Source organism: Pan troglodytes, chromosome 8 (genome assembly GCF_028858775.2).
Source record: "Pan troglodytes isolate AG18354 chromosome 8, NHGRI_mPanTro3-v2.0_pri, whole genome shotgun sequence".
Taxonomy (NCBI): Eukaryota; Metazoa; Chordata; class Mammalia; order Primates; family Hominidae; genus Pan; species Pan troglodytes.
Genome location: NC_072406.2, coordinates 24,456,103 through 24,468,754, shown reverse-complemented (window position 1 = coordinate 24,468,754; position 12,652 = coordinate 24,456,103). Strand labels below are relative to the sequence as shown.

General features: G+C 42.5%; 2 protein-coding genes across 2 annotated transcripts in view; one reads left to right on the top strand and one right to left on the bottom strand.

The window, feature by feature from the left end:
• Window positions 1-9,574: 9,574 nt before the first annotated feature.
• Window positions 9,575-10,613, bottom strand: USP6NL-AS1 (USP6NL antisense RNA 1). Its single transcript, XM_024346187.2, is given in 2 exon segments — window positions 9,575-10,174; window positions 10,176-10,613. Coding segments are annotated over 2 exon segments (651 nt in total). The 3' UTR covers window positions 9,575-9,961.
• The window catches only part of USP6NL (USP6 N-terminal like), a 152,702-nt gene continuing 150,418 nt past the window's right edge, over window positions 10,369-12,652 (top strand). Inside the window, exon 1 of the mRNA XM_009457939.5 lies at window positions 10,369-10,502. The gene's annotated coding sequence lies outside the window, so the exon portion shown is untranslated. The remainder of the gene's footprint in view (window positions 10,503-12,652) is intronic.

The window sequence follows — 12,652 nt, the reverse complement described above, 5'->3', positions numbered from 1 at the left end:
TCGAAGTGCTTACATTATAAAGTCTAGTTCATATTATCAACATGCTCTTTAAATTCTACCAATTTACACTCCTGTTAGTAATGTATGGTAGTGCCTGTTTCACCATATTTTGGTTGTTAATTGGTCTTTCAAAAAATAATTAATGCACTTTATTAACTTTCTTTTTAAAATGTTACTGTGGTAAGAACTCTTAACATGCTACCTACCCTTTTGGCAGATTTTCATATGCACGATACAGGCACATGGCTAACCAATTTATTAAATCTTTGCTATATGACAGGTGAATAATTATATTCCACTGGCTTCCACTGAGATTCATTTGATTATTTATGAAGCTGAACAGATGTTTATCACTTTATTTCTATTTCTCGTGAACTTCCTTGTCATGGACTTTGGTGGCTGTCTGGTTTTCTTTTGGAGTTTTTAAAGCAAAACAATATATTAAGACAGGACAACAACAATTATTACTGTTATTATTATTATTATTTTGAGACAGAGTCTCCCTCCGTTGCCCAGGCTGGAGTGCAGGGGCACGATCTGGGCTCACCGCAACCTCTGCCTCCCAGGTTCAAGCAATTCTCCTGCATCAGCTTCCTGAGGAGCTGGGATTACAGGTGCCCACCACCACACCTGGGTAATTCTTGTATTTTTAGTAGAGGCAGGGTTTCACTATATTGGCCAGGCTGGTCTTGAACTCCTGACCTCATGATCTGCCGTCCTTGGTCTCCCAAAGTGATGGGATTACAGCCGTGAGCCACCGCGCCCGGCCAACATTTTTTCATAGAACATACTATAGACTTCCCATTGGTGTATAGGAATAATATACTAATAAATATACAAATGTATTTATATGTTGCTGTAGAATCTAGTACAGTGATTTTTTCCACAGTCTGGCTAAACAAGCTCATTTATTAAAGGAAATGAGTCTTTCAAGGATAGGTTGATTTCAGTGATTATAGAGTTAACCTGGGTCAATAAATCTAGCTTATTTCTGTGGAAATTTTATAGTATGGTCTAAGAATCTTATATACACATGAGAGCTAAAATCATAAAACTTTTTAGAAGAAAACATAGGGGTAAATATTAATGAACTTGGATTTTACAATAGATCTTTAGATATAACGCTAAAAGCACACAACAAGAGAAAAAAATAGATAAATTGGACTTCATCAAAATGGAAACTTTTGTACACCAAAGGACATGATCAATAAAGTGAAAAGACAACCTAGAGAATGGGAGAAAATATTTGCAGATCATATATCTGATAAGGGTCAGAATATGTAAAGCACTTTTACAACTCAACAAAGAAGACGAACAACCCACTTCAAAAATGGGCGAAGGACTTGAATAGACATTTCTCCAAAGAAGATATTCAAATGGCCAATAAGCACATGAAAAGATACCCAACATTACTAATCATTAGGGAGATGCAAATGAAAACCACAAGGTACCACTTCACACTCACGAGGATGGCTATAATCACAAAAACAGAAAATAACAAGTGGTGGTGGGGAGGTGGAGAAATTGGAACGCTTGTGCACTGTTGGTGGGAATGTAAAATGGCACAGCACTGTGGGAACAGCTTGGCGCTTCCTCAACGAGTTATATATAGAATTACCATATGATCCTGCAATTCCACTCTTCAACATATACCCAAAATCACTGGAAAACAGGTCCTCGAAAAAAAAATACATGTACACTTACGTTCATAGCAGCACTATTCACAGTAACCAAAGGGTGGACCCTCAACTGTCCATCAACAGAAAAATAAACAATTGTGTTGTATACAAACAATGGAATATGATTCAGCCATGAAAAGAAATGAAGTATGTATACAAGTTGTCATATGCGTGAGCCTCGGAAATGTTATGCTCAGTGAAAGAAGACTGACACAAAAGGTCAGATATTGTATGATTCCAATTATATGAAATATTCGGGGTGAATCCAAAGAGACAGAAAACAGTGAGGGTTGCCAGGAACCGGAAGATGGAAAATGGAGAATAAATGCTTAATGGCTATGTGGTTTTCTTTTGGGGTGACGAAAATATTTTGGAACTAGATAGAGGTGGTGGTTGTACAACATTATGGATGTACTGAATGCTACTGTAGGGTTCACTTGAAAAACGGTTGATTTTATTTTATGTGAATTTCACCTTAATAACAGCAACAAAATCTTATGTGAATGAGTCATCAGGGGCAAGACATACTGACATACTTTTAATGCTCAGCTATCAGATAATTTCAACAACAAAATGAATAAATACTGATTCTCAGCTAAACTGCCAACATGAAGACGGCAGAAAGCAGTGTTATCCAAAGTGTAAGATGTGTTCTACTGATGGTAGATAAGATGGCAAAGCTTTAAATAACCTTGCCTCACATAGTGAGAAATTTAATTTTTCAGAGGTTTTATTCACCCTTTAGTTCTTGTGAATATATCAGTGAGTCTCAATTTGCAGTTAGGGTGTTCGCTGTTAGTACAAGTAACATCTCTAACACATGCTAATCACATCTTTGAAGAAAGAGGAGCAGGCTTCAGGCTCAGAGCCCTTTACTAACTGGTTTTAATATCACTGTTTGGATTTCAGTGTGTTCATTTTTACTTTTATCTTCCATTTATGTAGCAAAACAGTTTTGTGAGTTGCATTATACTTTATGATGCAAAGTTTCCTCTTTATTTACATAGAAATGTGAGTCAACTTAGAAAGAAAGAAAAACAATAAACAATAATATCAATGGTTATGAAGATTTGGGGGGGGAAAGTGGAACCCGGATGATTAAATAGGACACACTGACATAAAAAAAAGTACACCCTAGATTTGAGATATAAGGTTCTAAGTCTCTTGCCAGCCTTGCAACTTTGAGCTACAGTTTCTGCCTGCCTACAGAGCTTTTATGGAAAGTGCTATACAAGTGTAAATTACTATTATTATGAAATGACTATTTGTTTAGGGTGTTATGTGTATCACAGAGGCTGGGAGGCCTGGAGCTGCATTTCCCAGAGTCTCCTGCCAGCACAGTTCTGATAAGGTTTAGGTTGTGCCGATGAGGTGCACTCAAGGATTTGAAAGACGCAAGGAGCATGTCATTCTTTCTGTGACAGTGGCAGCTGACACAAGGGGTTTGACAAATATAAACTTTTTTTTTTTTTTTGAGACAGAGTCTCGCTTTGTTGCACAGGCTGGAGTGCAGTGGTGCGATCTTGGCTCACTGCAACCTCTGCCTCCCGCGTTCAAGCAATTCTCCTGCCTCAGCCTCCTGAGTAGCTGGGACTATAGGCGCGTGCTGCCACGCCTGGCTAATTTTTTGTATTTTAGTAGAGACAGGGTTTCATCATGTTGCCCAGGCTGGTCGCGAACTTCTGAGCTCAGGCAATCCACCCACCTTAGCCTCCCAAAGTGTTGGGATTACAGGCATGAACCACCGAGCCTGGCCAACAAATATAAACTTTGGCAGTGAAGCTAGACCCCAAAGACCATCCCTGGCTATCTCCAGCTTCTGAGCTGCAAGGAGAGCAGCTGTGACATGGACAGTGATTGATTACCTGTCATTTATTGCAATTTCTGATCTCTGAGTACAGCAGCTTCCTGACACTGGGTCCACAGGTGATATGGAATAACCTGAAATTAGTAGTGCTACCTTCTCAACTTTTGCCCATTCACTCCTTCCAAAGACTTTGTATGCATCTGATTCCCTATATTCAATATCTTCCTGTTGGTGATACCTTGAGTAGTTTCTTTTTTCCTGGCTGAACTCTCATTTAAATATTATTTGTTTCATTGAATTTATAAAATACTGACATTTTTTCTGGGTCCAGTGGCTCATTCTTGTAATCCTAGTACTTTGGGAGGCCAAAGTGGGAGGATTGCTTGAGGCCAGGAGTTTGAGACTAGCCTGAGCAATAAAGCAAGACCCAATTTCTAAAAAATAAATAAAAAATAAAATAAAATAAAATAAAAAATAAAAAAATAGCCAGGCATGGTGGCACACACCTCTACTCCCAGCTACTTGAGAGGCTGAGGTGGGAGGATTGTTTGATCCCAGGAGTTTGAGGTGACAGTGAGCTTCAGTGTACTCCAGTTGGGGCCACAGAGTGAGACCATGTCTCTAAAATCAAAAACAAAAACCAAAACAAACAACTGACATTTTAATAATAACACAATAATAGTTAATGTTTGTTGAGTGTTTACCAACTACTAGTTATTGGGCTAAGCATTTTACATGCATAATCTCATTTGGTTCTCATAAGAACCCTTCTGAGGTCATTTTTTTACTCTCTGTATTTTGCAGAAGAATAAACTGAGGCAGAGGGTTTTGCAACCAATCCAAGTGTCAGAGCTGGCAAGCAGCAGATCCAGGATTTGAACTCAGGTGGTCTAACTCCAGAGACTGCTCGATTACTCTACACTCTACTGTCCTCCCTGTACAATAAAGTTCAATTCAGGTCTATGATAAAGTCTTCTTTAGGTCTGAAACCAGAAGTGTCTCAGATATCAGAAGGTTTGATTTTTAGAAGGGTGACACAACACATGTACGGTGTACTGTTTAAAGGTGTCATAAGTGGGATCTGTGCCAGCACCTTGTCATGAAACAAAGACTTCTGTAACAAAATGAGTGTTAATATTAAATAAGATAAAGACCCTAAATAGCCAAAGGAAAGTTCTATTGCTACCAAAAGAATTTAGGTGCCCAACTTACGAAAAACACTTTTGGTTTTCAGAACTTTGTGGATGAGGAATTGTGGACCTGTAATTTTCATGAAGTATAAACAAACAGAAAAGAGAAGCTGAGCATATACATATGCATATATATATATATATATATATGTATATATTTTCTCATCTATTATCCCATTTTCATTGATTCTTTAGCCTGGCTACTTGTGACCACCACTTCTTTCCCTTTTTTAGCCAAAGCATGTGGCCAAGGACTTATTTCATATCGAAGTCAAGTGCAATTGCAAGTATATTTACTTTACAGACTCCGAGAGATGGAAGTCCTTATGTTGTTTCACAAAGTAATGACCCTACCTCAAAGAAAAGACTTAGACAAAAGTAGCAATTTAGTGAAAAAAAAAATGTCCTTGAATACCCTGGGATCTGCTACAGTTCACTCCATTCTTCTATAACTTGACATTTTTATACATCCCTTCTGTTAATTTTGATGAAACTATTTATTAAAGTTTTAGCTAAACCATGCTAAAGGCCTTAGCGATGTATTTTTAATCAATGCATTCCAGTTGTCTGCAGGTGTATAACAAACCACCCTAAGCCCAAAAGCTTAACACACAATTTATTATGACATTCATGGTTCTACGGGGTTGACTGGGCTCACCTGAGACATCCTCACTTGGGATTTCTCATGGGGTCACACTGCTGGGGCCTGAGGCATCTGAAGACTTAACTGTGCTGGACATTCAGGATGCCCAACAGCAGTGAATGCTGGCTGATGTCTGAGGACTCAGCTGAGGTTGTCATCCAAACCAGCTACATGTGGCCTCTCCATGTGACTTGGGCTCCTATCAGTATGGCACCTGAGTGTCCGGAGGGAGTGCGCTAAGTATTTCAGAGGCCCAGGTGGAAGCTGCAAAACTTAGGATCTAGCCTTAGAAATCACTCAGCATCGCTTCCCCCACGATCTTGTGAAAAGTGAGTCACAGAGCCGGCCCAGACTCAAGAGGAGGGTGAATATTGGACGGCACAGTTCACTGGGAGGCCATCTGTGAAAACTGTTGCCACACAATTTATAAAGACTTATGAGAACAAGGGTTTAAAGGTTAATTCAAAGGTCACATATACAGAGGCAAGAGTTTTATGCCTCTAAAACAGAGACAAAAATGCCATGAAATTCTACTTCATTTTTTTAGTATCTTATAATATTTTTTATTACAACTCTGCTTGATGAGACTTAACAAAAAATAAATAAATGGCATGGCGTCTAAGAGATGGCCAAATGGATGGTTGTAGAATGGCAACTGTAAGTTGAGCAGGCAGGAGAAATTCTCTAAAGCTGTAAAAACATATTGAGACACTTTTCAAACGATACGACATCATTATAGATTTCTGGCAAACCATGATGACAATTTTGGTATGTAATCAGGAACAGGGTGTCTTGTGAGCAAAAGAGCAGAGGAGATCATGAGAGGCAGCTTTTGTAGTTGAAAAGCAGTCATTCTTACTGTTTTTTTTTTTTTTTTTTTTTGAGTCACAGACCCCTTTGAGCATATGAAAAAAAGTTAGGAACTTTCTGCCTAGAAAACAAGCATGTTTGCATATTTTTGTTCTTTCTTTCTTTCAGTTATTCTTTCCTCCCTCCTTCCTTCCTTCTCTCCCTCCCTCTCACCTTCCTTCCTTTCATTCTTTCTACAAATATTTGCAGGGAGCTAATTATGTATTAGATACTGATCTGAACCAAGGAATAGAGAAGGGCAGAAGACAGATAAGTTTCCCAGTCTCATGGAATGTACATTCTAAAGATAGGGAATCAGAAAGAAACTCAGCACACCAATAAATAATACAACCTCAGAGTTATAGGTAACAAACTGTGTTACTTACGATGTTGGGTTCACAGTTCTTCATGGGGTCCTCTTTCTCACACTGCGATCAGTAACTTCTCTTTTAAACTAAAGGCTTTGGGCCAGGCGTGGTGGTTCATGCCTATAATCCCAGCACTTTGGGAGGCCGAGGTGGATGAATCACCTGAGGTCAGGAGTTCGAGACCAGCGTGGCCAACATGGTAAAACCCTGTCTGTACTAAAAATACAAAAAATTAGCCAGGCATGATGGCACACGCCTTTAGTCTCAGCTACTTGGGAGGCTGAAGCAGGAGAATCGCTTGAACCCAGGAGGTGGAGGTTGCAATGAGCCCACATTGTGCCACTGCACTCCAGCCTGAGTGACAGAGCGAGACTCTATCTAAAAAAACAAAACGAAACCAAAAAGCTTTGTGTATGAGCAGTGTGGATGTGGCTATTGGTTACCCATTGCCTTTTCACTTACACACAGATGTTGACTGATCTTTTTTTCATCCGTAAAGAATAGTTATATGTAGTGTCACTGGAGCTGACTTTTCTAGTCAATAGAAAAGCATTGGCTTCTCATGAGATTTCAGAAATTACCCTGGCTGGTGAGCATGAATATGAGCATTGCAATGCTTTCCACAGCCTTATTTAAAAAAAAAAAAATCCCTCCCTTAGGGAACTACCTCTCTTAAAAAAAATTAAATGAATCAAATGGCCATGGATTCACATTTCAAAGTCTCACTTTACAGGAGACTCGAAGACCTGACCCTTTCATCCATATTTTGAAGATGACAGTGAAGGATAGATAATTTGGAGAATTTTTTTCCTCCATGTTCTATGTTCTTATGTCCTCATCACAAATTGTACTTCTGGCCTTAGTTATTATGGGATCCTGTGGGGGATTTAAACCTGTACTTTTACCATTGGCAAGATTTTGAATATTGTCATTAGCATAATACATAACTTTTGCAAAAACGAAATGCAAATATCCATCTCTCTTATTCCACGATGATGGACGAGAGGTGGTCCTAACCTTTGGTATTGTGGAATATTTTAATGGTAACACAAATCGTTAGACCATACTTCTTTTTACTTTTTGTTACGTTCCTGCTATACAGCTTTCACCCTCCCTTCAGTTGAAGGGTATTTTAATATTTGGCATGTCATGTTAGAGTGAATATAATCATGGAGTGAATATAATCTAGCTATAATTGTTTAGAGCAGGGATTGACAAAGTACAGGTGAGGTGACACTGTTGACACTTTGACTTGGGGAAAAAAATTGGGGGATTTCTGAACTGTAATAATACCATAGAGTCAGAGTGCTATTATGAAAGTATAAAATTGAGACAGGGGTGCTCATAATCAAGTCCAAAACAGTGTTTTCAAAATTAGCCATATAATTTATGGAAAAAACGTATCTGAAATTTCCAGTTTATTTTGCCAAGTAAGCCTGGGGCCAGGGTTGTCCATCCAAAATCCCATTAATTCATTAACTAGTGACTTTGGGTTCTCATCCATGATGTTTGCAATCATGTCTCTTGACTGTCTTTTTTTTTTTTTTTTTTTTTTTGAGACAGGGTCTCTGTCTGTCACCCAGGCTGGAGTCCAGGGGTGCGATCTCAGCTCACTGCAGCCTCCGCCTCCTGGGTTCAAGTGATTCTCCCATCTCAGCCTCCTGAGTAGCTGGGACTACAGGGACACATCACCAAGCCCAGCTAATTTTTTTATTTCTTGGTAGAGACGGCATTTCATCATGTTGGCCAGACTGGTCTTCAACTCCTGACCTCAAGTGATCCGCCCACCTTGGCCTCCCAAGACTGATGTCTCTTGAGCATCTCTGTGGTTCCAAGGTCTCGTTTAGTGATGGGAGACCACAATCATAGCAATTTAATTCAGTAAGCATTTACTGAGGACTTTTTATGTGCAAAGCAATCTGCTGGGTCCAGCAGGGGCTGCAAAGAGATACGAGTGAGGGCTCTTTCCTGTCAGGAATTGAGAATAGCCCAGTCTGGGTGATTGCTAACCTGGGAATCCTGTAACTTTCGGAGAAGTATTTGGTTGTTGAAAATAACCCTGGTCTGCTTTTAGCCCCTCAATTCATGTATTAAATGAGTTACGCCATTTTGGTATCAGGATCCTAAAAATAAATACTAGTCTTCAGAAACCTGGTTTAAATGAATGAAAGAAGCCCCAAAAGGAAGTATAGATTTGTATTTTCTTAAACAGCGTATACACAGCCATGTGCCACATAACGTCGTTTTGGTCAACGATGGACTGCACATACGATGGTGGTCCCATAAGGTTATAATGGAGCTGAAAAATTCCTATGGACTAGCGATGTCATAGCCATGGTAACATTATAGCCCAATGTGTTACCTTGTCTATGTTGAAATACACAAATTCTTCCCATTGTATTGCACTTGCCTACAGTGTTCAGTATAGTCACATGCAGAACAGGTTTGTAGCCTAGGAGCAATAAGTCACACCTTACAGCCTAGGTGTGTAGGAGGCTCTACTATCTAGGTTTGTGTAAATATACTCTATGATGTTCGCACAATCACGAAATTGCCTAAGGATGAATTTCTCAGACTGTATTGCTGGGTATCCCTGTCGTTAAGATTACCACACTTGAGAGCTAGAAGGAGCCTTAGAGACCAAACCTAATCTGAGTCACAGTTCTCAAAGCCTGGGTGCTAGCAAAGAGCCTGTGACCCTGCCTCCTCCTTCCACCCCTTCTGTGAGATATTGGGCGCAGCATTCAGTTTCTTCGTGTCAGTTTTCACCAGCTGGAAAAGAGAGATAAAAGGCACAGTGCAGGGTTGCCAGGTTCAGTAATTCTAGTTCCTGGAATCAAGGACAGGAAGCCTTTTAGTTATTTGCACACCCTAACTTTTCTAGCTTCGATTGAATCAATCATTTAACTGTCAGCTAATTACGGCTTTGGGAAGTTTACATCATTCATCTTTTTATGGCACCCCTTAATGGGAGGCTTTGGAGATTAAAACTCTTGACAATTTCCACGATGTAAAAAAGGAAAGTTGACCTACAGAAAGATGGGACAGTGATGAACATTTGAGAAGCTTGAAGCAGCAATGGGATCTACACAGTAGCCTACTTAAAGTAGTGCTGATGTGAACGCTTAGCCTAAGTTCCTGAAAAATGACAGCAGTGTCACCTATGTCAGTAGCAATGGCATTTTATTGAGCAGATGATTGCTTTGCACTTACTACCTAGCACTCGCTTGTTCCAGGACAGCCCCATGAGGGAGGTCCTATTATCATTCCACTTTACAGATGAAGAAACTGAGGCACAGGGAAACGTGTCCAAGGGCTGACACCTGGTAAGTAGTTGAGGCAGAAATGAAAAAAAAAAAAAAAGCCAGGCTGGCTCCGGAGACCATCCTCTCGCCCCCTACTCAGCTGACCTCCCTACGTCTCTGCTATCCTCTGACTTGCCGGCTGGACACGCCAATGTCGCTCGTTTGCGTGCCCCAAAGCCCTGCTTTGGGTCCTGGACTTCCAGCGCCCGCTTCCCGCCGAGGGGCTCCGGACACCTGCAGCCCTGGGCGCGCGTCCCCGAGGCGGGCGGGAGCGCGCACGGCGGGAGTGCGGGAGCGGAGCGCACGTGCCGCCGGGAAGGGGCCGCCCGGGGCCGCGCCAATATGGCGGCGGCCGCGGCCGCTGCGGTGACGGTTGGCGGCAGCCGGTGAGGCGGGCGGGGCCGGAGGCGCGGAGGCGGGGTCCCGGGCGAGCCGCCCTGGGAGGCGGGGGCCGTTTCCATAGCGGCGGCAGGAGGTGTCGCGCCGGGGAACTTCCTGGTTCCCGGGCTCGGCTTCGCCGGGATCCTCTTGGAAGGGAAACAATGGGGCGGAGGGCACTGCGGTAGCCGCCGCCGCGCCGCGCCGCGCCGGATCTGCTCGGCCGCCCGGGACCGCCAGCTCTGTCCGCTGCCCACAGCCTAGCAGTCGGGACCGTACTGAGGTAACTTCCATTCCTCAGCTCCCGCCGCGAGGGGCCGGCGGCGGCGGGCTCCGCGGGCGTCCTCCCCGGGCCGGGACTCGGAGTTGGCCCCGGGGAGCCGGACGCCGCCATTCCCGGCCCCGGGAGGAGGGGACGCGGCTGCGGTTCGCGGCTCGGCCCTGGGGGGCGGCTCGGGCACAGTGCGGGGGCTGCCTGTGTGTCCCCGCGCCCGGAGCGTGGGGTCCGCGGGGCGATGGGCGGGCTGGGGGCGCCGCGCGGGGTGCGGGGAGGCCCGGGGGTGGAACCCGGCGACTGCCTCCCGGAGTGAGCCGCGATCCCGGCCAGGCGCGTCTCCTTCGCAAGTTTCGGTCGCGTCTCCCGAGCCCCAGTGGGCAGGACCCGGGCAAACTTCGTGCCTTTAAATGACTGCCTTGATGCCGCGGAACTTTGTTTGGACCAGGCGAGGGGAGGATGGGGCGAATGAGAGATCTGCAAGTCTTGGAAATCCGTGCGCCTTTGCAAAGTTTGCAAAATAGTTTGGCGCTCACAACCCTAGGCTGGTGCGGCATTTGTAATGCGTGAGAACGGTTCCTCGCAGGTGTTTTACTGCTAGAAAATGCGGGACGCGTAGGAATCCATGGGTGCACGTTTCTGTAATTTGAAAATGTTGTCTCTCCCCACCCCCAACCCTTATCCCTTTCTTTCCCAACATTTAATCCGCAGATAGATGCTTTTTAGACCGTAGACTTCAGCATGCCTTCTTTGGACTGGGAAGGCTTGTTGAATTAGGGCCGTACCCAGTGATTGGAAATAGTGCGAGACGAATGGAAAAAAAAAAAAAAAAGTGAGGACGCCGTCTTAAGTATGTTGCTTGTTGAAAGAAAATGGTTTCAATCCTGTATTAATCCTTTTATAAAAATAATTACATCTTTGGGATAGATATTTAATATTTCATAGCTTAGAAAAGTTACACAGAACTTTAGAGATCACCCTGGCCAACTCCCTCCTATATTGAGTCTCTGGGAAGTTCCTTCAGGGGGAAGTCAGTGTTCTTTTTTCTTTTCTGAAGTCATCTTAATAAGAATAAATTAGCCAGCAGCAAGTGAACAGTGGTTTATTTGCTTTTATTTCTGGTTCAGTCAGACCCTAAAATTAACAAAAATATTTCCTGGTTTGCCATTCTTTTATAACAACATTTGTAAACATAGTGTAGTTCATTACTTAAAATGGATGTTGATGCCATGTTGTATTCTACATAGACAATTAAAATGTCCAAATAGAAAAAAAATTATACTAATAAAAGTATAAGTTAACTTTTAAAGGAAGAAATCCTAATTGCAAGTACAGGTATCCTTAGTTAACAGAAATTCCTTTGCTGATTATATATATAGAGAGAGAATTAATGAGTTGTTACAAAGGCACTCAAAGAAACATCCTTTGCCAAATATTAAGAATTTGGGCCCTGAGCCTCAGTTTTGGTGCCTACTTAGTTTTTAGCTATGCAGCCAGACTCTTTGTTGTACTTGTTTCTGGTAAGACTAGTCCATTACCAGTTTTAATAATGTTTTGACATGCAAATAGCTCCTACTGGGGACTGACTTTGGTTAAACAAGCCAGTAAGTGAAAGTGTCAGATTTGGCACTGTTAGGTGATTGATCATCCTCTGGCGTTATAGGGAACCAAGAGAACTACTCACCCCAGCAGATCCAACCTGAGTCTCCAATGCCAAGCAACGGTTGCGTTGGTCCATCTTTGCCACCATGTGCCCATGTGTGTCAAGTCCTTGTTACATTTTGTAGCCAGCTAAGATGGGTGAAAAAGAGGCCAATGAGTTCAAGCTAGTAGCAAACTGAAAACAAACAAAATTACTCTGATTAGAAAGTGTGAGGAATGTTAATGTAGTAGAATAGGATAGCTTTGGGAATTGCCACTTGAGGTAGCGAGAACGAGACAAGTGATTACAATTCTGGTTTATGTTCACAATTTCACTGTAACGATTTTTTTTAACCATTCTTACTTTGTAACTAGTGCAATGCAGACCTCTAATTACCAGAAAGTTATAGTTTGTTCCTTCAATGTGATTTTTGAAAAGCATAGACTGGCGGGTTGCAGTGGCTCATGCCTGTAATCTCAGCACTTTGGGAGGCCGAGGCAGATGGATCATTTGAGGT